This window comes from Tasmannia lanceolata, unplaced genomic scaffold, assembly GCF_043159265.1.
Source record: "Tasmannia lanceolata isolate RefF3 unplaced genomic scaffold, GAP_Taslan_0.1 ptg000019l, whole genome shotgun sequence".
Taxonomy (NCBI): domain Eukaryota; kingdom Viridiplantae; phylum Streptophyta; class Magnoliopsida; order Canellales; family Winteraceae; genus Tasmannia; species Tasmannia lanceolata.
In genome coordinates, this window is record NW_027518696.1 from 24,230,148 (window position 1) to 24,258,078 (window position 27,931).

At 37.5% G+C, this 27,931-nt stretch overlaps 1 protein-coding gene across 1 annotated transcript; it reads right to left on the minus strand.

Annotated features, from left to right (window-relative positions):
- Positions 1-27,680, minus strand: LOC143853486 (uncharacterized). The gene is made up of 4 exons (XM_077363274.1): positions 27,525-27,680; positions 26,008-26,140; positions 4,556-4,619; positions 1-346 (listed from the first exon to the last, which is right to left on the minus strand). The coding sequence occupies exons 1-4, from the start codon at positions 27,598-27,600 to the stop codon at positions 101-103; spliced, it is 519 nt and encodes a 172-aa protein (XP_077219389.1). The 5' UTR covers positions 27,601-27,680; the 3' UTR covers positions 1-100.
- Between the last annotated feature and the right edge of the window lie 251 nt (positions 27,681-27,931).

Sequence of the window (27,931 nt, forward strand, 5' to 3'; positions counted from 1 at the left end):
AATCCATAAATGTTCTCCAGTATATTTTTATCTTTTTTATTAAATAATGAAGAATTTCCCAGTTTTTTACATGGAATACAAAGAAAACATTACATGACTTTCATATCTTATTCAACTTAGCAAGAACAAAGACAGTAGCAGAAGTGACTATTGGGATGAAAATATCATCTGATACAATATCAGGCATTATACCCCTCTTAAAAAGGAGTGATGTTATGGGAACTCCAAATATGTACATGAGTATCTCTTGGGTTCCTCTTCCTATAATATGTGTTTGAGGGATAAGATTTTGAATGATCATTGCAAATTGGTCCTTTGTCACCTTTCCTCTTGATTCATTGTAGCTCTGCAACAAATAACATCTATTGTAAGGTAATCTATTTATGTATTGTAACATTGCATCAATACCTCAAAATATTTCAAATGACTATTTATTATAGGATTATTGAAATAATATAGTGCCTCAACACTACTTAGGGCATGTTTGGCAACTATGAAAAAATAATATTCCATAGAATATTAGTTGAGCCGGTTACGGAAGATGGGAGGAGAGAATTGAGAGGATGGGAGTGAAGGAGCATGAAAAGACCCTGAAAAACAAGAAAAAGAAATTTTGAATTAGCGTATTTTTCACTGTTTTTAGGGATTGCTCATGCTATCTTCACTTGTGCCCTATCAAGTCTCTTTCCTTCCTCCTTTTCAGCTCCGCTTTCCATAGAATAATTTTTCTTGGTTGCCTACCCTAAAATACACTTTTTTTTTTGTGGAAACAAATTTTTTTGAGACTTCACTCAGTTGTTGAGGCTTTACTCAAGTTGTACTTTTCAAATTCTTTGATAAGAGTTCATGAGAATATAAAACATTGGGTGGTTGGTTATGTTATTTTCGATTTACTCATGGATATATTAAGCATTTTGTTCATTGAATATGAGCATTTTTGGTACGTGAAGTGTAAAAGTCTTAATGATATTTTGGTCATTTTCTATTTTTCTATTGTATTTTGGGAATGATCATGTCTTAAGTTGGATTTTAAAATTGGGAGAGAATGTTGCTGTTGTATTTTTTACTTTTCTGTTGTATTTTGAGAATGATCATGTCTTAAGTTGGATTTTAAAATTGGGAGAGGGTGTTGTTGTTGCATTAAGTGTTGGAATGATTTTTAAGTTTAAAAAAAAAATAATTTTTAACTCTTAAACTTTTGAGAGGAGAAGCTAAAGGGGAGTTTGAATCATCAAATCTTTGAGGGAAACAAAATTTCAAGTTTATTCTTAGTAGAAAACTTTTCCTTATTAGTAGGGACAGGGTTGACCCAGAAATCATAAATTCATCTCATTTAGTTTTCTTAATTGTATCATTTTTATAAAGGTTGTACAGATAGCTTTCCTCATGCCTACATATTTCTTTTGATTGATAAAGATTGGGTTTTAGATTTGATCGGCTCTTGTTACATCTTCCAAAGTGGTTTCAAAGGAAGTTGAACGCAAAATCATTAATGAGAAACCCAAAATAGTGGTTCAAACTTCTAGGATGGTGGTGTAGAATTTGAAAAATGTCAAGATTGACATGAAGGAATTCGTTTTCTTGGCTAGCTTATGTTATTAAAGATGTGTTTCTATTTAACAAAAAAAAAAATTACACCCATTTTAAAGTTGGAAAAACCGGTTTAAATTTTTTTTATACCCATTTTATGTCAAAAAATGGAGTTCAAAAAATAGTACAAAGGATGAATATGATGAGAATCTTTATGTTGAGGCCTTGTAAGGTTGAAAGTTGAAGAAAAGCAATCCAATTGTTTCTCTGGTGAATTTGGACTAGGAATAATTTCATGTGGTTCTCATTTTGCACTAGTGTCAAGGAGTGTTCTTGTTATGGACAAATTATGGAGTTTCCAAATGGTTTCCATTGTGAAAGCCCGAGCTTTTCGATTATGATGATGAATGTATGAAAAACATGTTAGAAATAATCCTAACCTTTAGCGGCCTTGGTAAAGATCAATGACAATGATCGATTGGCAAAAGATATTATAAACCGTATATGAGTTTCTTTTGAAACTAACTACATGAAGTTTATCAGATGGAAACGTAAGAATGAGGAAGTTGAGTTGGAAGAGGAGAGGCGTGGTGGGATATCCTCCCGTCCTAACTCTATGAAGGAAAATCCCAGGCCCCTGCTCATGCACACCTTCAAGAGACCTTTTCATGAGTTCATACTCCAGGACAAACACATTAGCAAAAGGGATGATGCCCATTGCCTAGGGCGTGAAGTGAGAAGATTCAAGGAGATCCGCCAAGCATTCTTGAAGCCTCATCTAACTGGAACGACAATGAAATCATTGGTGCAAAGAAACGAAAGTGAGGGGAATGGCTATATTTATGCCTTCCTAATAATCATCGTGAATCCAGTGTTTCCACAAATATTTATCTGTTATGGTCCTGAGTGGCGACCTGCTTTGGTATGGGACTAGAAGGAATCGAGCATAGTATGGGTAAGGTTTAAAGGTCTTTGGCTAATGGATTCCATCAGCTCTGGAGCTTTTGGTGTATTGGTAATGTACCTAATATTTGGTATTAGAACAGCCACCATGTCCCATGTTCAAGTCATGGAAGGCGTGACCTGTGGAGAGGATTACTTGGAAAGGGCTACTTGGTAAAAAAAAAAAGTCAAAGTGAAAGCTACCTAAGAGAAGTTGCCACAGAGAGGGCCGCCGTGGAAGGGGCGACCTGTGGAAAGGGCTACCAGAAAAAAGGCCATAGTGAAATCTGTCACAGTGTGGGCCACCGAGGATGATGTATTCAGAAGCGTGGTGGAATGCTAGAGGTCCAGAGTGGGGGCGGCCTGCCTAGGTATGGGACTAGGTGGGACCCAGCCTGGTATGGGACATGTTTAAAGGTCCTTGCCTAATGCGTTCCATCAGCTCTAGAGCGTTTGGCATATTGGTAAGGTACCTAACATTATCCCCAAGATCATTGTTTGTGTTCTTTATACAATAAATACTTATATTGTGGTATTAGAATTATACAATGTCTATAGAACACATGAGTAACACACGGGTTGGCATATTCATGACCAAAACCTTACCACCTAAGGTTCGTAAAGATCAGATGCATGAAGTTCGTGGGTAACCATAATGGCTTTGGATAACGGGAGTTTGTATTAGTTTTGAACATTTGTGTTGTGATCACATTATGAACTTTTGATTCTAACTCTATGGTTGCTTTCTGCTGCTCTATTATAGTTTTATATGCATTATACCTGGAACGACTATAGGTATACGTTTCTAAATGTCACCGTGAATGAATTGCAATGGACTTCTCAAAGATTTATTACTCAAGATCATTGTTTGCGTTCCTTTTGCAATGAACACTTATAAGACATTCATGTTATAAAGAAACCTCGAAGAATCTTCTGCATGGTTAATTCAAGAAGAGATTACTTCGTAAAGAAAATTCAAGTTGATGTTGTGTTAAGCAATTTGAAGCTAAGTCTCTATTGTACACTACACGATTTCTTATTCATGAATTGGAGAATTTTATACTTTTTTGAGAACGGAGGATTTTCACCCCATGTTCTATGTTTTCCTGGATGAGCAGAGGAAGAAAAATGTTAATATTATATGATGAATTCCATGTGTAGGATACCCAGTTCCATGACAATAGGTGTAGGAGATCACTTTCCAATGCAAGGCCAATCTTGATATCAAGATTGATAAACATTTAGTGATGCTCAATGTAAACCTAGGATCATGGTATTCACTCAACATACACAGAAAAAGCCATGATCCTAAACACAATATCTGTAATAAAAACACTACAAATATATTAATCTAAGGATCTAACCATGCAAATGACTAGAATATAAAGAAAGATTGAAAACATACCTCGATCGGCCATGGCGAGGATCGACCGGGTTGGATCTTATGCTACCTCTCTGGTTTGTCTAATCTCTGCTAAGGTAGATTTCCTTTGCTCAAGTTATATGGCAGCAAAGACCAACCTTATATTTATAGGAAAGGCCTCCTAGATTTCTATCCACAATAAAACTCTATTTGGATTAATCTATTTAACTGACTACATTATTCACTTAATTAATGTAGTTGAATTGGGCTACACACTAACCATCCATGTCTCAAGAGGACGAGATGAGATGCTTACCTATATACCCTTATCACTGTAGTCAGCCGGTAATTAGTCATTTCACTTTTTATCTCATTCTTCAATCTAGACCGTCAATCATAGATCAATGATTGCCCACATAAGATCTTACACTTAATGGATGCAATCTTTAGATGCATTTTTAAAGGCTTCACATTAAATATTTTGTGATGGGTTTTTATGATGAACTAGGTGGCATGGACAAATGGAAATGTTAAAATTAAGTTAGAGAAGAAGGATGAGTTTTGAGTTAGTTTTTTCTCAATTGTGCTTCTAGGGCCGAGGAAAATTATTTTCTTTGGTTGTTAGTTTTCTTCATTAACTGAGAAAAGAGAGAGAGAGAGAGAGAGAGAGAGAGAGAGAGAGAGAGAGAGAGAGAGAGAGAGAGAGAGATTCTTCCTCACCTTTTTGAGATCTTCCATATTTGGTAAACAGATTTGTGTACCCCCCAGTTCATTGTTGATATTTCTGCAAGGAAAATAATAATAATAAATTATTTTATGCATATTCATTTGTATATGCATTAAAAAAATCATTGGAATTATGTTATCTCTAAGGTCATGAAAAAATCCTACTAAATATATTATTGGGTGACTGATGTATAAGACTCATGTATTACAATTCGTTCCATACCACAATATATATATATATATATATATATATATATATACTAGTAAAAAACCCCGTGTGATGCACGGGCCGACAAAGAACTGTACGGACCACATCATAGGTTGATCTAAACCGTCCATGTGATGGAATACGACATCAATATGTTGTGCCTGTAAAATCATTTCTATAGGGCGATCCTAGCCCTCCAATCTATAGAGGTTTTCATAATCTGTTGTTTGTCTGAAGGTGCCCGGAATTTGTAAATATTTTTACAGGTGTGCAGAATTCGTAATATCCTCAAAAAATTAATAAGGAAAAGTAGTTTTTTGTCATTGTCATATTTTGATACCTCTTCTTTGTAGTTTTTTCCATAATTGTCATATCCAGGTACCCGTTGTCCGTAATTTCCCTCCCAAACTTTACTACGTAATGATTATTATTGCTAGCTTCTTTCTTTACGTATTATTGATAGCAACCTTTCAAGAAATAGTATTTCCGTGCAGTTTTTCATCACATCTAATAAGACAAATCTCTGAATACATACAATTGCAAAGGATGGGCGAGACATAGCGTTTGGAGAAGGTGGCTAGCAAATCAATATTCGAAATTACCAGCGAGGTGTTAATGCCACAGATTTTGCAAATAATTCCGAACATTCATACCTTTTTTACCCTCACATAGATAGAATGTACATATATGTGGGGAGGGCAAAAAACGGTAAAAATCATCCACATTGACGTGTTAAATGGACAAAATTCTCTTATTTTCTCTTTTGCTATATAGTAGTACACACACACACACACACACACACACTAGTAAAAAACCCCGTGCAATGCACGTGCCGACAAAGAACTGTACGGACCACATCATAGGTTGATCCAAACCGTCCACGTGATGAAACACAATATCAATACGTTGTGCCCGTAAAATCATTTCCATAGGCTGATCCTAGCCTTCCAATGTATAGAGGTTTCCATAATATGTTGTTCCTCTTAAGGTGCCCGGAATTCGTAAATATTTTTAAAGGTGTGTAGAATTCGTAATATTCTCAAAAAATTATTAAGGAAAAGTAGTTTTTCGTAATTGTCATATTTCAATACCTCTTCTTTGTAGTTTTTTCTGTAATTGTCATATACAGGTACCCGTTGTCTGTAATTTCCCTCCAAAACTATGCTACTTAATGATTGTTATTGCCAGCTTCTTTCGGTACTTATTATTGCTAGCCACCTTTCAAGAAATAGTATTTCCGTGCAGTTTTTCACCACGTCTAATTGCAAAGGATGGGCGAGACGTAGCCTTTGAAGAAGGTGGCTAGCAAATCATGATTTGCTTTTTCAAATAATTACAAAAATGGGTAGGATTGAAATTATGTGGCTTTAATGGGTGCCTTTGTTAAAAAGCATAAAGGAAGGGGTAGGATTGAAACTATGTGGGTTGAATGGGTGCCTTTGTTAAAAAAGGTAAAAAAAAAAGTGATGTGTAATTCTCATAGAATTTTGGGAGAAATTCAAATAATTCTTTCATTTTCTCTTCTGTCTTCTGCTATATATATATATATGAGTAAAGTGTTCCTGCGCAGCTGCTCAGATAGCTTATCTGAGCAGCTGCTTCAAAAACTCATGTGGCCCCACATTTTTGGGGTGATCCAAAGCATTCATTTGGAAGGCCCTTCCATGAATAGGGTTTGTACAAAAAATGAGACCTTTGGGATCATCCTAACCCTGCCATTTACGGAGAAAAAAAATGGTCAGAAACAGTGTCTGTCCATTTTCCCCTCCACCTTTGATTGGGTTGGGATGATCCTATAGGGCTGATTTTTGGTACACACCCTATCCATGGAGGGGCCTTTCAAATGAATCCTTTGGATCACCCAAAAAATGTGGGCCACATGAGTTTTTGAAGCAGCTGCTCAGATAACTTATCTGAGCAACGTAGGAACACTATAATATATATATATATATATATATATATATATATATATATATATATATATATATATATATATATAAACACATATACATACATACACACACACACACACACACACACACATGGGAAAAGTGATTGTGGAGGGTCGAGCAGATAAGCTTATCTACTCGGTCGGGCAAAAAATAGTGGGGGCCCACATTGTTTTGGTGATCCAAAGCATTCTTTTGATATGACCTGACATAGATAGGGTATGCCCAAAAAATCAGCTCCCTAAGATCATCCCAACCCTTTGATTTGGGTTGGTTAAAATGGACGGATTTGTGAAGGTTTATACACGTCCATTTTACCTCCACAAATCATAGGGTTGGGATAGTCCTATGGAGCTGATTTTTTGGTCACACCCTATCTATGTGAGGGCCAATCAAATGAATGCTTTGGATCATCCAAAAATGTGGCCTCCACTGTATTTTAGTGTGTAGATAACTTATCTACACTAGTGTGTAGAAACTCTTTTCTCATATGGAAGGGATGACTAATGTATTGAAGGCCGATTCATGAATGTTCCGGCCCGACAGCGGATAAGAAAATCTCGGTCCAGACCCGTATGGTCTCTATTCTTGGAATCCTGAATAGGGTGATACGATACCGCCGATCACTCTACATATGTCTGTCCCTTATCAATCGATACTAGTTGAGTAATTGAAATTCCCATATTTGTCCGATTCATCTCGAGAGTAGGATCCGCAGCTCAAATTAAAGCCATGAAATATGTAGCTCGTAAATCAAAATTGGAACTGGCTCAATTCGCAGAGCTATAAGCCTTTGCACAATTCGCTTCTGATCTCGATAAAGCCACTCAAAAGTGCTTGCTGGTCATCAAAAAGTGGTTATCATTATCTTCAGTTGTGTGCGCCCGGATGAAATGAAACATTTGATTCATGTAACAGGAGAAAGATTTCCCATTCCTTAGTCGGAAAGATATGTGGCCATGAAAGAGGGATTAAGTGGAACAGAATTGACCCATCGCCTTTTCTTTGACTCTTGCCCTTTCTTTACTTTATCTGGGAAATGTTCCCAAATGCACAGGTGTGAAAGCTATAATTGTAAACCACGATCGAATCCATGGAAGCCCGAAATGAGCGTCTTAGTTCGGGACCGATCAACTGAAGGAAAGTCTTCCGCCGTGTACCTCTCCGCTTGATCAGACTTTTAAAGATGCCCTGACTTATAGAAGAGGGACACCATTTGCTGCTCAAACCGCAGCAGGAAATGCTATTCGTACAGTAGTGGATCAGGGTATGCAACGAGCAGAAGTCATGATAAAGGGTCCTGGTCTCGGAAGAGATGCAGCATTACGAGCCATTCGCAGAAGTGGTATACTATTAAGTTTCGTACGTGACGTAACCCCTTTTTGATTGAGAATAGTATCTGTGGCTACTGCTGTTTTCCCGGTCTGTCTGTCCCCAAGGGTAGATTGATACAATAGAAACCTCTGGTGACAAAATGGGCTTGGGTAAAAAAAACAAGAGAACGAAAATAGGATTTCAACAACGATCGATTAAAACGATTGGCCAGCCCGGGGTCGAGCCTACGAAAGGAGACCTTTCTCGATGAGAGAAGGATTGGGAAACTGCCAGCCAATAATATCCCTCTCTTAGCCCTTATTAGCCCTGCGCCTAAAGTGAGACAGAGCTCCCGCGGCAGGCCCCTCGAGCTATGGCCGGCTATTGATAGCTAAGCTCCCCTGCTTCGTGGGTGTTCGTTCGGATCCAGGCTTTCTTTCACCCTTTTAGAAAACAGACCAGAACTATTTCATCCCTTTGACTTTCTCGATGCCGTTTGTTGCGTTTGAAAGAAAACTTCGAAATAAGCAGATAGACACAGATTTAACTTGATTTGTACTTGAAATGAGATAGTTATGGATGTTTTATTATATTGCCCCCTTTTTATCCCAAAAAATAATGATTCCTATGCCTTTCTTTCTTTTAGGTTCCACAATTGTTCGAAATGCTATTATGGAAATTGTATTCACCAACAAAAAATAAGTAAATTCACCTATCTTCTACCTATCCAAATTTGTCCTTTGGATTTGTGGAGGTTAAAAATGGACAGATTTGTGGAAATTTCTACCCGTCCATTTTAACTAACCCAAATCAAAAGGTTGGGATGATCCTAGGGAGCTCATTTTTGGGGCACACCTTATCTATGTCAGGGCCCATCAAATGAATGGTTTGCATCACAGAAATAATGTGGGCCCCCTCTATTTTTTGCTCTACCCTCCATAATCAATTTTCCCTCTTTCTCTCTCTCTCTCTCTCTCTCTCTATATATATATATATATATATATTTTTGAGGAAAGTATTCCTAAGCTATAGAAAAACACATGTGGCCCCACATTTTTTAGGGGAACCAAAGCATTCATTTGGAAGGCCCTTCCATGGATAGGGTGTGTACAAAAAATCAGCCCTATAGGATCATTCTAACCCAATCAAAGGTGGAGTGGAAAATGGACGAACACTGTTTATCCATTTTTCTGCCCATGTTTTCCCTCAATGAATGGCAGGGTTAGGATGATCCTATAGAGCTAAGTTTTGGTACACACCCTATCCATGGAAGGGCCTTCCAAATGAATGCTTTGGCTCCCCAAAAAAGGTGGGGCCACATGTGTTTTTGAGCTATAGCTTAGAGAAGCTTATCTAAGCTATAGCTTAGGAACGCTTTCCTCTCTGTCTCTGTGTCTCTCTCTCTCTCTCTATATATATATATATATATATATATATATATATATATATATATATGAGAAAAGAGTTGTTGCGCTCAAGCGCATCTAAGCTTAGCTGCGCTCAAGCACAGAAACAGGGGGTGGGGACATTGAGGGGGTGATCCTAACCATTTATTTGGATGGCCCCATCATGGATGGGGAGCATACCATAATTCAGCTCCATTGGATCACCAATGGGTGTCCATTTGTGGGGCAAAAAATGGACAGTAATGGAGCTGATTTTGGTGGACACCCTACCCATGAAAGGGCTCATCAAATGAATGCTCTGGATCCCACCCAAAATGTGGGCCCACCTTGTTTTTGTGCTCGAGGGCAGCAACTCTATTATCTCTCTGTTATATATATATATATATATATATATATATATATATAGAGAGAGAGAGAGAGAGAGAGAGAGAGACTTCCTACTCCTTAGAGTAGATAACTGTAAGCCCAAGGGTTCCCATGGGTTAATCATTCACCTTACCTTCATATTTTGATGCTAGCAAACCAAATTGATTAGCATTTATGGACTGATGTGTTGCTTTGAGGTGTTGTGTTGAATACAGGAATTTCATCATAATTGCCATTACACAACTCTTCACATCACATGGCTTGTGGATCAAGGAGCAAAGGAACCAAGAGCTTGCACCTACATTGGAGACATCCTTATTTGAAGATGCTCAAGTCAAGAAGCTCAACATGAAGATCCCACAAGTTCCCTAAGCAAGTGTCAAGAAGGAGCTTGAAGTTGAACATACCATGATGACTCCTCATGCACCTCTCAACATGATTTGAAGATTGAAGGAAGTCACAAAAGCCAAGACAAAGTTCAAGATGTTCACTCGAGTCGAAGAAGTCTAAGGAAGTGCAAAGGACCAAAGACATTCCAAGAAGACTCAATGGTACACATTATTATAATGTATTTGAAGTCCTCTTGATTTTATGTAAAAAGCACTTTCAAAAGGTTTTCAAATGGTTTTCATACTTAAGTTTTTATATCTTTGAAAACCATATAGACACCAAAAATGTGTTTGAAAACCTAGGACTTAAGTCCAAAGACCATAGCCCAAAATCCCTGATTTTAATGTTAAAATGAAATTTTTCACAGGGCCGGTCGACTAGGGGTATCCCGGGCAGCCGCGGTAAGGTAGCTGGAAAACCAGCACTTGCAGAAATTTATCTGGCCGGTCGACCGCGGAATGGATTCTGTTGAAACAGAACCATTCTATCATGGGTTTGGGCGGGCGATCGCCGTGGGTCGGTTGACCGTGGATAAGTTTTTGAGTGAACAGGTTAGCCTCTCCAGACGACCGCCATGGGCCGGTCGACCACGACGGTAAGAAATTTAAAAATATAAAAGGGCGACCCGATAGGGGTGGGCGACCACGATGGCTTGGTCGACCACCGCGGTCGAGCAAACTAGCCGTTGGGCATTTTCTGGTTGACTTATTCAAGCCATTTATAGTTTTACCCCAAATGGTCATATTTTTAAATACACTATATATATATGATTAAACCTATCTCTACAAGCTTTTGAGCATTTTACAAAGATCAAATCCCATTTTCCTTGAGTAAAAACTTTCTTATCAAAAGCTAAACCTCTTTGAATTTGATTTTTACATTCTATCAAGAGGAACTCTATAGGCTTTACATTTTATCTCCCTTGGAGTGTTTGTGAGCTTTCAAGTTTGTAATCCGCCTATCTAAGAGGCAAGAGAGTTTTTCATTTATTTTCTTCATTGTATTTGAGGGTCTTCTCTTCGGCCCAGTAACAAAGGTGAAGACGCTATGAAGGTCTACTCTTCGGCCCGTTAAGAAAGGTGAAGACCTTGGAAGAGGGAGTGTGCCCTCATCAAGGCTTCATGCAAAAAAGGAGTTTGTTCCCTTTGGAGTTGGAGGAGTCGGGTGTACGGCTTCGAGATTCGCCATTCGAAATTGTTTTAATTGAGCGCCCCACGGAGGTAAACTTGGAAGAGTGGAGTAGGTCTTGTGATAGACCGAACCACTATAAATCTTGTGCCTTGTGGATGCTTTCTCTCATTCTCTTCTTCGCACTTTGTGGTGATTGGTAAACTCTACCCCTTCTTGTATTTATATTTTATTAAAACAAGGGTTAGGGCAAATAGGCTTAAAGCAATATCTAAACCCTAAATTTTATTATCTTGAATATTTGAACAAGGGTTAGATTAATAAGTGCTTAATTAGTAAATTAATTTTAATAATTCATTTAATTAAGCCAAAAATTTTAATTGAGCAATTCACCCCCCTCTTGGGTTGTCACACTTGTATTTTTATTTGGTATTAGAGCTAAGGCTCTTAAAGAGATTTTTAAATTTAAAATCTACAAGAGAATGATCCGTGAAATCCAAATGAATTTCGAGCCAGGCCAATCCGCTCTAATTCCTCCATTCTTCGATGGAACTAATTTTAGAGCTTGGAAAATTAAAATATTAGCCTATCTTAAATCCATAGATTATGACATATTAGATGTCATTGAAAGGGGATTTTCTATTTCAAGAAAAAGTACTAAAAATGATTTAAAATTATTTTTCTTGAATTCAAAGGCAATGATTACTTTGTATTGTGGTATAAATCCAAATATTTTTGAGAAAATTTCAACATGCATCAATGCAAAAGATATTTGGACTTCATTAGAAAATATTTTTGAGAAAAATGTTTGTCTCTTTTCAAATGATAAAATTATTGGACAAAAAGAGACTTTACAAAATCTTTTGCAAATGAAAATTCTTTCAAACATTCAATCTCCGATTAGAAATTCAAATTGATAATTTAAAATCAGAAGTAAATGAAAGTTTGAAAAGAAATGAAAAATTAAGTCAATTGAGCAAAATTTTGATAAATAAAAATGATGACTTAATTAAAAGATGCAATGCCTTTGAAATAGAAAATAAAAGCTTTGAAAACACAGACAAGGATTTAAATGAAAAAATATATACTTGTTTGTGAAAATGAAGAAAAATTGAATGCTATTTATCTCAACAAATAAATTGCCTTGAAAATCAAGTCAATGAGATAAATTTAGTAAATGAAGGACTTTCCATAAAGGACCAAAGATTGCAAGAAGAGAAAGACAAACATGTTTGTCATCATGTGGTAAATTAGGACATCATAAATCTAGATGTATGCTTAGATTTGTGAAGTCAAACACGTTTGTTTGGATAAGAAAAGATACACTCCCTCAAACAAACTTAGGTGGAACCAAAGGAATTTGGGTTCTAAAATTCCCCATTAGAACTATTCATTGAATATGTTAATGAAATGGGTTGTGCTTTAATTGTTATATCATTTGAATTCTCTCTAGATACCATTTCAATGTTGCATTTATTGTATCTAGATCACAAGTGCTCAAACGATATATCATTTTATTTTTGAGCTTAGATACTCATCTTTGTATATGATTTAATAGAATGTATCTTTGCTCACTGTGTTTTCATGATCACATTATTCTTATTCTTAGTCTATGTAGAAAACTAGAATACATCTCTATAGACTATATTTTTGTGCTTTTGTTGAATATTATTCTTGTATGTTTGGTCTAAGTGCTTACATCACATAATAAATCTTCTTGCACTTAGTATTCATCCACAAGAAAATCTACAATAGAAAATTCAATGTGAAAACCATGTGTGTGCTTCTATGAAAATCAACCATTTCATTGCCCTTGAGTTCAACTTGATCTATCAAGTCAATTTCCTCCATATTTGAACTCTATCTAGGACAATTTTGGCATTTGCTAGATCTTAGAATATTCAACTTGGTTTGAATATCATTTCTAGCTAGATTAAAAAGTTTAAAGCCATGTCTAAGGAAATTTACTCAAATCCTTTCCTAGACATCTCTTGTGCCCTAGGTGAGTAATCATGTCTATTACTTTGCACCTAGTTGTCCTTCAAACCCATTCTTGTGTGCTTAATGATTATCATTAAATGCATAAGAAATCTTAGTAGGTTAAAGTTGATGTGTTCCAAATAGAGTCTAAAATGATATCCTCTCATGACTAAGATGAAACTATCTAGTTATAGTAGTTCATTTTGGAATGCATTTGCACAAGGTACTCATCTCTTGATATTCTCTAAAAGAGTCCTTGGATCTCTCTCTAACCTCATATAAGAATATATTATATAGGGAAGTTGGAAATGAGTCTAGATTCAATATATGAAACTCATTTGAGTAAAGTTGAAAATGTTATAGGAATCTAGTATCATTGGTGGGCACTCACACATTATGGTGGTTGACATGCAATACATTGTGATGGGAACACTTGTCTCCGTCATATTTTGGTTTTCTATGGGCTTATGCACTTTGTGCTTAATGCCTTACCCTTTCATTAGTGGTTTGTGGATGTAGATGTAGAGGTTTGGACCATGAACTCTGTATGTCATGTTGCTTGTGTCCAATCTTCATAGACTATCCATGGAGGCTTAAAATGCCATATCTTGCTCATGCCTACCATAAGTGATATATTATCACTTGCATGAGCCATGGATGTCCCTCTCAGACATAATCCTTTATAGTCTACTTGTCATTTGTCTTAGTCCTATAGATTTGTGCTAAATAGCCATATGTATATAATCTATAGTTAATTCCCCTTGTAAGGCATTAGCTTCATGGTAAAGATGGTAAACTTAAGGTTAGAAGCTACTCAATTGGTACTCTTAGTCCTCTTACCTAGTAAGTTTCATCTCTTTAATTAAAACATCTAATTTCTTTGGCTTCTAGCCAACATCTTCACAATGACAAGCCATATGTGCATTGAAGTGTCACTTATATATATGATATTTATATGCACTTAATTAGGGGGTGCATGGTTTGCTAGGCTGTCATTTCTTTTAGTTTTACTTGATTACTCCTAGCAATCATGCATTTGTAGCCCAAGGGTTGATTATAAATCATTTATCTATAAACCCCTTGGTGACTATGTGGTTGGACAGCCCTTTGGATTCATACTTTGTATGAGTCTCTAATAAAGGGGGAGCCATATATATGTAAATGTCTGTCCATCTATCTTATCATATGTTGATTAATATGTATATCACATTACATATGATAAGTGCACTGATTTGGAGCCCTATTGCTCCATTTGTAGTGTATTTGGGTCTTGTCCTATGCCTTCTAGTTTTATATCATTTCTCATGTATGGCAAGTACCCTTTGCCTGAGCCTTAATGCCTTATCTTCGTAGGCTTTATACTTATCTTGGATATACTCTTATTGTTTCATCATTTCCAATGAAAAGAATTGTGTTCTAGAGTTTCAAAATCTCTTGAACTCTCCTTCATAGGATAGTGCTTGAGCTATTTATCTCATTGCCTATGAAGTTGTTTCTTATCATGTGTTTTTGAAGATAAAGATATTTTTCATCATGATAAGATCCAATGGCTATACTTTACAGTTTTATCTATAGCATTTTATATTGTCATGCCTTGCCTTATATGTTTTACCAAAGGCCAATGACAACTTCTTGGGAGAGAGTTAACTCTTTGAGCTTATCATGTCCCATCATCTCTTCCAAGATTTTAGCTTCGGAAGACTCCACTCAAATCATATGTCCTTCGCAGCTTGTCTATGGTACTTGTCTCCTTCCATTGTGCCGGATATAATAAGATGGTAGATGTACTCAATTTTTCTCTATCCATCTCTACATTCTTCCACAGTGAAGGATGAACAGAGACTAAGGAAATTAAAGACTCATGGCTAAAGGCTGGCATGTGCACGTCATGCTCATCCTCTTAAGGATGACCATTTGAATAAGGAGAAAGATTTAAAACAAGTACCCAATCTCTCAATTCGGGAAGATTTGTAAGGATGCTACCCTTACATGGAAGAAAGGGTCAAGCATTGATCTAAGCTCTTCTAAACATTCATCAGTAGAAGAGTTCCGGATAGATTCTTTTGAGAGATTTTCAAATACCACTTTTATCATTTCAAGCGATATTAATTGATATCAATCTTCCATCATTGATTCATGAATATGGAGCTCTATCTTTGTTTCATCTATATATATATATATATATATATATATATATATATATATATATATATATATATATATACATGTCCCATTATTTGCCATGGATATGTACCTCATTGGTCTCATTTCCTTATCCATGTGCTTATTAGACTATGCTCTCTTCATTGTCATATCTTGAGTCTAATAATCATCCATTCCTATTCAAATTGTAATTCTCATTCGAATGGAGCATAAAATTATGAATGGTTAAGGTGATTCGAATCAAGGGCCTATGTGCTTGAAATGATTACATTTAGATTAAATGCACATAGTCATGGGGAGCTTACAGTTTTATATGTGTAAATCTCTAAGGACAAGCAATAAGTGATCTCTAAAAGTTATGTTAATAGTTCAGAGCATATTTATGCTCTGGAAGAGACTTGTCTGCTCACTGTCTAGAGAACCCCTTCTTGAAGCAACTTATGAACTTAAATAGTTGTGTCATAGATCTGAGCATATCCTTGCTTAGGTAGATACTTACATGATCAAAAGTTGCTAATGGAGCCCAAGTGTTCAAATCATTCACCTTTTCCATCATAGTGTCCTGTCATGCCCTATCACATAGGTTTCACCTAGGGCGAATGACAAATAAATAGGGGGACAACCAAATACTCATAAAGTCATGTTTATATAGATCATTATGATATGCTCACATGATCTATTTCCCCTATAGTTGTGCTTAATTTGCAAATCTCTAGAACAACAAAAATGACTTGTCATGCACTATACTTTGTTTTCTATTTTGATAAGCATCATATGAGCTTGAATGTCTTATCATATAAGCTTGAATGTCTTATCATATACCATATATATAGCTTCTATAAGCTATTAAGCATCTTGACACCCCACTTACACTTTCATTTGCAAATCCCTACCTTTTTTGCTATTGCCAAAAGGGGGAGAGTTTTGGGAATTCATTAGGTAGTCCAATTGTATATGCACAACATGCTTTATATTATCATTTTATACGTCTGCATATAGTAAGGGGAGCATGGCTTCATTGTTTATAGTATTTAATGCTTATTCATTTATTTGTTTAATATCCCCTACCTCCCTAATCAATTTGTTTGCCATCATAAAAAAGGAGGAGAATGTAAGCCCAAGGGTTCCCATGGGTTAATCGTTCACCTTACCTTTGTATTTTGATGCCAGCAAACCAAATTGATTAGCATTTATGGACTGATGTGTTGCTTTAAGGTGTTGTGTTGAATACAGGAATTTCATGTCATAATCGCCATTACATAATTCTTCACATTACATGGCTTGTGGATCAAGGAGCAAAGGAACCAAGAGCTTGCACCTACATTGGAGACATTCTTATTTGAAGATGCTCAAGTCAAGAAGCTCAACATGAAGATCCTATAAGTTTCCTAAGCAAGTGTCAAGAAGGAGCTTGAAGTTGAACATGCCATGATGACTCCTCATGCACCTCTCAACATGATTTGAAGATTGGAGGAAGTCACAAAAGCCAAGACAAAGTTCAAGATGTTCACTCGAGCCGAAGAAGTCCAAGGAAGTGCAAAGGAGTAAAGACATTTCAAGAAGACTCAATGGTACACACTATTAGAATGTATTTGGAGTCCTCTTGATTTTATGTTAAAGGCACTTTCAAAAGGTTTTCATACTTAAGATTTTATATCTTTGGAAACCATACACACACCGAAAAATGTGTTTGAAAACCTAGGACTTAAGCCCAAAGACCATAGCCTAAAATCCCTGATTTTTAATGTTAAAATGAAAATTTTCACAGGGCCGGTCGACCGTGGTATCCCGGGCGACCGCGGCAAGGTAGCTGGAAACCCAGCACTTGCAGAAATTTATCTGGCCGGTCGACCGTGAAATGGGTTCTGTTGAAATAGAACCATTCTGTCATGGGTTTGGACGGGCGACTGTCGTGGGTCAGTCGACCGTGGATAGGTTTTTGAGCCGTATTTTTTGAGTAAACAGGTTAGCCTCGCCGGACGACTGACATGAGCCGGTCGACCACGACAGTAAGAAATTTGAAAATATAAAAGGGCGCCCGATAGGGGCGGGCGACCACGATGGCTTGGTCGAGCAAACTAGCCATTGGGGCGTTTTCTGCTTGACTTTTGCAAGCCAGTTATTTACAGTTTTACCCTAAACAGTCATATTTTCAAATACACTATAAATACATGATTAAAACCTATCTCTACAAGCTTTTGAACATTTTACAAAGATCAAATCCCATTTTCCTTCAGCAAAAACTTTCTTATCAAAAGCTAAACCTCTTTGAATTTGATTTTTACATTCCATCAAGAGGAACTCCATAGGCTTTACATTTTATCTCCCTTGGAGTGTTTGTGAGCTTTCAAGTTTGTAATCCGCCTATCTAAGAGGCAAGAGAGTTTTTCATTTATTTTCTTCATTGTATTTGAGGGTCTTCCCTTCGACCCGATAACAAAGGTGAAGACGTTGTGAGGGTCTACTCTTCGGCCCGTTAAGAAAGGTGAAGACGTTGTAAGAGAGAGTGTGCCCTCATCAAGGCTTCGTGCGAAAAAGGGTTTGTTCCCTTTGGAGTTGGAGGAGTCGGGTGTACGGCTTTGAGATTCACCCTTCGAAGAATCTCATTGTTTTAGTGAAGCGCCCGAAGGAGGTAAACTTGGAAGAGTGGAGTAGGTCTTGTGATAGACCGAACCACTATAAATCTTGTGCCTTGTGGATGCTTTCTCTCCTCCACTTCTTCGTACTTTGTGGTGATTGGTAAACTCTACGCCTTCTTGTATTTATATTTTATTAAAACAAGGGTTAGGGCAAATAGGCTTAAAGCAATATCTAAACCCTAAATTTTATTATCTTGAATATTTGAACAAGGGTAGATTGATTAGTGCTTAAATAGTAAATTAATTTTAATAATCCATTTAATTAAGCCCAAAATTTTAATTGACCAATTCACCCCCCTTCTTGGGTTGTCACACTTGTATTTTCAATAACTTATATACTCTATGGGCTTAAAATACAGTGGGGGCCACATTGTTTGGGTGATCCAAAGCATTCATTTAATGGGCCCTCCCATAGATAGAGTGAGCCCAAAAAATCAGCTCCATAGGATCATCTTAACCCTTTGATTTGTGGAGGCAAAAAATGGATAGGATATTTGCCTCCACAAATCAAAGGGTTAGGATGATCCTATGGAGCTGATTTTTTGGGCACACCTTATCTATGGGAGGGCCCATCAAATGAATGCTTTGGATCACCCGAACAATGTGCCCCCACTATATTTTAAGCCCACAGAGTAGATAAGTTATCTACTCTAGGGAGTAAGAACTCTTTTCTCATATATATATGGGGGCCACATTTTTGGGATGATCCAAAGCATTCATTTGAAAGGCCGTTACACAGATAGAGTATCCACAAAAAATTAACTCCATTGATCATCCTAACCCTTCCATTTGTGTAGGGCCAAAATGGGCAGATTCGAGGAGAAATAATGTCTATCCATTTTAACCTCCACAAATGGACACCGTAGGATTATCCTATGGAACTGTTTTTTGGCACACACATATCTGTGTAAGGGCCTTTCAAATGAATGCTTTGGATCATCCCTAAAAATGCTTTAGTACACCCCTAGCTTATATGCGCTCAAGCGCACAAACATTTTTCTCATATATATATATATATATATATATATATATATATATATATATATAGAGAGAGAGAGAGAGAGAGAGAGAGAGAGAGAGAGAGAGAGGAATAAGATTGTGCGGTCGACTGCACCTAAGCTTAGGTGCGGTTGAGGGCCCAAACACATGGGTCTTACATTTTTGGTGCTGATCAAAACCATTCATTTGCAAGGCCCCATCATAGATAGGGTGTGTACAAAAAATCAGGTTCATTGGATCATCCTAACCCCTCCAAAAGTGGAGGGCAAAAAAGGGCATATTTGTGGAAAATGGTGTCTGTCCATTTTGCCCTCCACTTTTGGATGGGTTAGGATGATCCTATGGAGCTGATTTACATACCCCATCTATGTAAGAGCCTTTCAAATGAATGCTTTGGATCATCCTAACAAAGTGGGCCCACATGAGTTTGGGGCCCTCGACCGCACCTAAGCTTGGTGCGGTCGACCGCACACTCATTTTCCTCATATATATATATATATATATATATATATATATATATATATATATATAGAGAGAGAGAGAGAGAGAGAGAGAGAGAACATTTCCTACACACTTGTGTAGGTAAGTTACCTACACACTACCTTAAAATATAGTGGGGGCCCACATTGTTTGGGTGATCCAAACAATTCATTTGAATGGTCCTCACATAGATAAGGTGTCCACAAAAAATCAGATCCATAGGATCATCCCAACCCTACGATTTGTGGAGGTAAAATGGACGTGTATAAACCTTCACAAATTAGTCCATTTTTTGCCTCCATAGTTTGAATGGTTAGGATGATCCTATGGATCTGATTTTTTGTGGACACCCTATCTATGTGAGGACCATTCAAATGAATTGTTTGGATCACCCAAACAATGTGGGCCCCCATTGTATTTTAAGGTAGTGTGTAGGTAACTTACCTACACAAGTGTGTAGGAAATGTTCTCTCATATATATATATATATATATATATAGGGATTTGCTAGCGTCCATCCCAAAATGCATTTCTCAGATGGTCTGTCGCATGTCAGACCAGCCACAGAGGCTCACTTTTCACCAGATTTTGTCATCCTTCTCAAGGTGGCTGGTCTGACATGCAGCAGACTATCTGCAAAATGCCTTTTGCGATGGACTTTAGAAAATCCCATACATACATATATATATATATATATATATATATATATATATATATATATATATATATATGTATGAGAAAACATTTCCTACACACTTGTGTAGGTAAGTTACCTACGCACTACCTTAAAATACAGTGGGGGCCCACATTGTTTGGGTGATCCAAACAATTCATTTGAATGGTCCTCACATAGATAGGGTGTCCACAAAAAATCAAATCCATAGGATCATCCCAACCCTACGATTTGTGGAGGTAAAATGGACGTGTATAAACCTTCACAAATTAGTCCATTTTTTGCCTCCATAGTTTGAATGGTTAGGATGATCCTATGGATCTGATTTTTAGTGCACACCCTATCTATGTGAGGACCATTCAAATGAATTGTTTGGATCACCCAAACAATGTGGGCCCCCACTGTATTTTAAGGTAGTGCGTAGGTAACTTACCTACACAAGTGTGTAGGAAATGTTCTCTCTCTCTCTCTCTCTATATATATATATATATATATATATATATATTAGTGTTCTGTTAACATTGACTATGGAAGCTATCTTCCTGATTTGGCGGTTAATAGAGAGATTTAGAGAAAATAAAAAGGACCCTCATATGGTTTTTATTGATTTGGAGAAAGCATATGATAGGGTTCACAAAAGTGTTATGTGGTGGGTCCTTGAAAGAAAAAAGTGCCTACTAAATATGTTGATGTGACTAAGTATATGTACGATGGAGTAGTAACTAGTGTCAGAACTACATATGGCATGTCTAGTGAGTTTCTAATTACAATGGGATTGTGCCAAGGATTAGCTCTAAGCCCTTATCTTTTTACGCTAGTTATGGATGAACTTACAGAGGGTATCCAAGATGAGGTGCAGCGGTGTATGTTATTTACAAATGACATAGTATTAATTGATGAAACCAAAGGAGTTAATGCTAAGTTAGAGTTATGAAAAAGTACTTTGGAATCCAAAGGTTTTAGACTGAGTAGGACTAAGACATAGTATATGGAGTGCGACTTTAGTAATGTAAGGAGACGGGGCGAGGATGTAGTAAATATGACTGGACAGGAGGTGCCTAAGAGGGATATCTTTCGCTGTCTTGGTTCAATCTTACATAATGAAAGAGAGAATGAATAGGATGTTAACCACATAATAAGAGCAGGTTGGTTGAAGTGGAAGCATACTTAGGGAGTTCTGTGCAACCGTAAAATACCTACCAAGTTGAAGGGAAAGTTTTGTAAGATGGTTGTGAGGCCAGCCATGTTGCACGGCTCAGAATGTTATGCCACCAAGAAACAGCATGTGCATAAGATGAGTGTAGTGGAGATGTGAATGCTTAGATGGATGTGCGGCCACACAAGGTTAGATAGAATTAAAAATGAAGACATCCGTAAAAGGTAGGGGTGGCACCAATTGAGGAGAGGAGGAGAGCACCACTTAAGATGGTTTTGTCATATCCAACGTAGGCCTTTTGATGCTCCAGTGAGAAGAAGCAATTCGTGCCAAGTTGATGGAGTAAAAAGAGGTAGGAGCAGACCGAAAACAACTTGGGTAAAAACAGTGAGGAAAGGCATGATGGCTTGGAACATAACACAGAACATGACCTTGGATATGAGAGAATGGAAGAAAATGATCATGGACACGAACCAAACTAGTGTCAGATTTAGACTTAGTCAATTTGAGCCGGGTAGATTCTTTCACCTTCTTCATGAAAATTTTCTAAAGGATTCATTATCTGAACCCAACTAGTTTGGGATAAAGGCATAGTTGAGTTGAGTGTTCTGTTAACATTATGGAATGGAAAATGCTGAAAAGAAAGGGGTTGTTACAATCCTTCCTAAAACAGACTTATTGGGCCTCACTTCTAACTTGTTTACGTGATCAGATCTGTTGATCTAAATGGCAACCATACATCCAAATGCCGTTGAGAACAACTGTTGGATTATAAGGGGTTTGATCTATGACTTATTTGAACCCAACTTGAAGGCAAAAGTATTTTTCTGTTGTAACTAAAAAATCGAGATAAACTAGAACTTATCTGTTATGTAGAAAACCCTTTGGAAATTAGATTGAGAAGGAGAAGGCTGAGTCGTGCCAGTGGTCACTCTCCTTAAGAATCATATCCGCCGCTACCGGTGCAACCGGGATTCGCGAACCGACGCTCCAAGATAAAACAACCAAATAGCTCCAGTCCACGTGCACTCGTTGACTGGTCCACCCAAAACCACCTTAGAATTGTACTCAAATAGGAATGGAACGGAGGAAGGAGATGATGAACAGAAAAGTAAAACAGAGAGCCTTGTTTTGTAAAAAACCTAGAAGATGTAAAAACGTCTTGGTTTTTTCTGTATAAAACCAATCTGTCTCGTCCCCTTTTATAAACCCCATGTGTCTGTTGAGAATAGCCATCAAGAGAGAGAAAATGCATAGAGATGGGTCTGTTGGAAGAGACACCATTAAAGAGACAAAACGTTTCTCTCCAACTGTCATATTTTTTACCGTTGTATTTTGAAACGGTTTGCATTCTCTTTAAAGGGGTGTCAATATCAAACACGTGAGAGATTTAAAAGTTAAAACTTTTTTATTATAAAAAGATACTTTTATTTGTAAACCAAAACCCAAACCCGGACCACGGCCACGGTCCGGCACACGCGTGTGTGTTTTGACATAAATGCTTGTTCTCTCACAAAAGCCTAGGAACCAACAAATTCTAAAGCCCCTTGAAGGCCCAAGCCTTTTCTCCAACTCTCCATCTTATATGGATGAGAAAATTTCTCACAAGTTCCTATGTGGGACTATTTATTTTGCCTTGGTTTAGAGAGCACAGCAAGCGCACACACACTTCAAGGTCTTGGGTTCAAGTCCTCATTCAAACAAAAGATTCTTGCTTTCAAAACAAAGAGGGAAGCTTTAATTTGAATCTTCCCTCCAATTTTTTAAAGTCTAGCAAAAGCAATAACAATTTTTACATTTGACTTTGTCTTTAATAAGACTTGTCTTTTAGCAAAACTTTGTCTTATTCAAAAGACTTTAAAAAACCAACAATCCCCCACAAGATTAAAAATACAGTTACAGTTTTGGAAACGCAAGTATCTGAGCACATTAGAAGAATAGATTGGATTCATACCGGTGTCTTTTAGACTTCAACCGATATTTAGGATAAACAAATTACGTTACTGAGTACGGGTAGAGTTAGACTCCTTCAACCTTTCCTCGTAAGTATAACCGACTAACCTGTTACCCACACCCTAACTTCGATTCTTTGGTGATTCATTCACAGTTTTGAAACATTTTGGCCTTGTTCCCTCTTGGTTCTCATAAATGTTCTAGAGAATTAAGCGTTAAATTCTCATAGGAAGCGGCCTGACCTCCACATTCACTTAGGTCAGTCGTCAAGTATGTACAGCAAGTAACATTCCACCCAATACAGGTAATGAACTGATTAAGAGTTTATAACTCATCCTAACTCGTTTGTAGTGAACACTATCTATCATCATTTTGCATCAAGGAGTAGGGGGTGATAGTGTTAACAAACCATCCGGTGACTTGTTAGTACCCATTGAACCTAATTCTAGGGATCTCCTTTCACATAGGTTAGGTGTCCATCACTAATAGTTCATGCCACAGGCTTTAACCCCATTCATTGTGATGCCTCATAAACCACCTTGTTTATTTGTGGCTTCGTCAGAGGATCTGCCAGATTCCTCTCTGACTTTACAAAGTCGAGTGCTATTGTTCCCTCACTCAAGTATTGCTTTACCAAATTATGCCTCAAGCGAATATGCATTCTTTTGCCCTTATAGGTCTTACTTTTGGCCTTGGCTAAAGCAGCTTGGCAGTCACAATGTAGAAACACCGAGGGAACTGGCCTTGGCCATAAAGGCACATCTGCCATAAAATTCATGAGCCATTCAGCTTCAGCTCTTGCTAGGGCTAAGGCTATAAATTCTGCTTCCATAGTGGAACTTGTACTACATGTCTGTTTAACCGATTTTTAAGAAATCGCACCACCACCAAGGGTGAAAACATATCCATTGGTAGACACTGAATCTCTTAAATCAGAGATCCAATTCGCATCACTATAGCCCTCTAAGCCAGTAGGATACCCCCTTAAAATGCAGTCCAAAGTTTATTGTACCCTTTAAGTACCTTAACAATCTAGTCAAAGCCTGCCAGTGTTCATGTCCTGGTCTATGTGTGTGTTGACTAAGTTTTCTAATTGCTAGTGCTATGTCAGGTCTAGTACAGTTCATCAAATATGACACTGAACCTATAATCCTTGAGTATTCTTTTTGAGATACTATCTCACATTTATTTTTCTTAAGGTGTACCTGACAATTTAAAGGTGTTTTCGTAGGTGAACTATCATATTGTCCAAATTTTCTTAAAATATTCTCTACATAGTGAGCCTGAGATAAGATAAAACAACCAAATATGGCTCCAGTCTACGTGCACTCGCTGACTGGTCCACCCAGAACCACCGTAGAATTGTGCTCAAATAGGAACGGAACGGAGGAAGGAGATGATGAACAGAAAAGTAAAACAGAGACCCTTGTTTTGTAAGAAACCCAGAAGATGTAAAAACGTCTTGGCTTTTTCTGTATAAAACCAATTTGCCTCGTCCCCTTTTATAAACCTCATGTGTCTGCTTGGAATAGTCATCAAGAGAGAGAAAACGCATAGAGATGTGTCTGTTGGAAGATACACCATTAAAAAGACAAAACGTTTCTCTCCAAGAGTCATATTTTTACCGTAAACCCAAACCCAAACCGCAGACCACGGCCCGGCGTGCGTGTGTGTTTTTACATAAATGCTTGTTCTCTCACAAAAGCCTAGGAACCAACAAATTCTAAAGCCTCTTGAAGGCCCAAGCCTTTTCTCCAACTCTCCATCTTATATGGATGAGAAAATTTCTCACAAGTTCGTATGTGGGACTATTTATTTTGCCTTAGTTTAGATAGCACAACAAGCGCACACACTTCAAGGTCTTGGGTTCAAATCTCCATTCAAACAAAAGATTCTTTCTTTTAAAACAAAGAGGGAAGCTTTAATCTGAATCTTCTCTCCAATTTTTAAAGTCTAGCAAAAGCAATAGCAATTTTTACAGTTGACTTTGTCTTTAATAAGACTTATCTTTTAGCAAAACTTTGTCTTATTCAAATGACTTCTGAAAAACCAACAACTTGATTAGATGATCTAGGCCATTGATCCATCAACCTTGTTTAGAGTTTTGCAAAGAAAAGTTAAACCGTGCGTTGTTTTTTGTGGTACTTTATCTTACGCAGATGTCCGTTCGGGATGAGACCAAGGCCGTGTGGGTCTCATAATGTTCTAAAAGGTTACCTCGTGATGTTCTAAAAGATAAACGGTCTTGATTGTCTTGATTCCACATACATGTCCCCTTTCTGGGACCTAAAAATTGCCTTTACCATTCAATGGCCTAGCTTAAAAATGATTCATTCTAGTAAAAATTTCCCCGTGAGGGATCATTCGACGACGTAAAATGGGCGTAAAAATAAATCTTACGCACAAAACAAATATTATACCTATTTTCCTACTTAGAATTGTGCATAAACCAAATTTTATGCTCATTTTCTACCTAAAAATGGGTGTAAAATTTATTTTACGCCCATTTTAAATCAAAAGAAACAGGATTTTACTGAAAAATTACTCCTACTGAACGTTCAGTTATATAATGTTTGTCAAAATATGATAGAAAATAACTAGGGAATTCGAGGGTAGTGAAATTAGTGATGGGTAAGAAGTTACTCCACGGCTTTGCAGACTGCATGGTAGAATTCAGACACGCTCTCCAATTGCTTTTCCCCTATATTTTCACAGTACTTATCAATAATAACTTCCGCCTTACTTAGCTTGCCTTTCGCCCCCCTGATTTCACCTCCTGCACCACATGAACGATAATGACAAACAGTAGATATATAAGGAGCTTTGCCTTCAGGCAATCAGAAGTTTTAAAAATCAAAAGATGAGTGCCAATATTAAAACAAGGGAGTGGTTATTTTTATCTTTCATCTTTGATGGTAGCACTCTATCAATATGCAATGCGTATAAGGATAATATTTTGAGTCGTCCCACAAGAGATGTATATGTGCAATTTAGACCGTTGATCTAGTAAATGATATCATGAGGTGATCCATCCATTGATCTTGGTCCCATCCCAGGTGGAAATTCTATGCGTAAGATAAACGACCACAAAAATAAAATAAAAAATCAATGGTTTAGTTCTCTCTCTGCAAAACCCTAAACGAGGCTTGATGGGTCAAGGCCCTAGGATCATCTGATCAAGCTGTTCTCAAAGGCAATTGGCTGGAATTATTTTTGCCATTTGGATTATGGATATGATCATGTACACATGGCATATGTGGGACCAACAGATGTGAGAGAATTTTGGCGCATGGCCCGTTCATAGGCAACCTCTGGGTCCTGCATGGGGAAATATGTTTAATCAAGAGCGTTGATCGTATAGATCATCATAAGGCAACCCACGTGGTCAGGATCATATGATGGGAACGTAATTCCTGTGTCAGATTAAGGCCTACAAAAATCAATGGTTGAGATTTTCTTGGTGGACTCCGATCACTTGTGTGTGCGCATTTAGAGAATGTGGGTCCCAGTAGGAGACTGTTGAGGAAGTGCTGGCCAACCATCATTTTAGCATTTTCAATGTAGTAACATGGGTTGATAAGCTATGTTATTAGTAGGGATGCGTTTGGGTCGGGTCGGTTAAGCTTTTTCTAAAAAATGTATTTGAATCAACCCAAACCCATATTGAAAAAGCTCAACCCAAAATCGGACTCTATCCAAAACCAACCCCATTTTATGGTAAAAGCTCAACCCAAATTCCCAAAAGTGACCTGAGTTACACCCCCAGTTATTAGCAGTACCCAAAACAAAGGAGGCATTAACTAAAGGAAGATGTTATCAGCACTACCATATTTTGATGATCACACTTGCACTTTATTAAAAAGTAAGGTATGGCCGGCACCATAGGATGATCCAAACTGTCCATTAGATGGGCCACAGCCTAAATATGTTGTGCCCCAAAAATCATTTCCATAAGTTGAACCTAACGCTCCTCACTTTTTAATAAAGTGAAGAGTGCTATCATCAGAATATGGCAGTGCAAAGATTGGCCTCTGTGAAACAAGTCTTGACCGTATCATTCCTCTTTGGCTTCTTTTTTGTTCTTTCTGTGAGCAATTAATGAAGAGAAGTGGAAGAGGAGACGAAATGAGATATAGGGGAGAAGGAATGAATAGACATACCCCCGGTTAATTTGTTCCCCATGCTGCCAAGTTGGTGTAGAGAGTGATTAAGCAAAACCAGGCTTTTGAGATGCATGAATTCAGAGGGGAAGAGGGAGATTTATAATTCTATGAGGCTTTGATAGGAGGGGGAAATATGGCATTTCTTGGAACAGAAGCAATGTCTGAGAGAAGAATTCCTTTCACTATTACACATACCCACGCATAGAATATATATTGAACATTGAAGATTGTTAAAACAAAAAGTAAAGCACCTCCTTGAATAATTGGTTTTCTTTGTTCTTTTTTCTTTTCTCTGTGTTTTTTTTTTTAAAAATCCTGATGGTTACTTGTTCGGGAGAGATCCGAACCACAGGTTAGCGATCGATCGCGATCGATCAATCAAATGGCAGTTACGGGGAGGACCT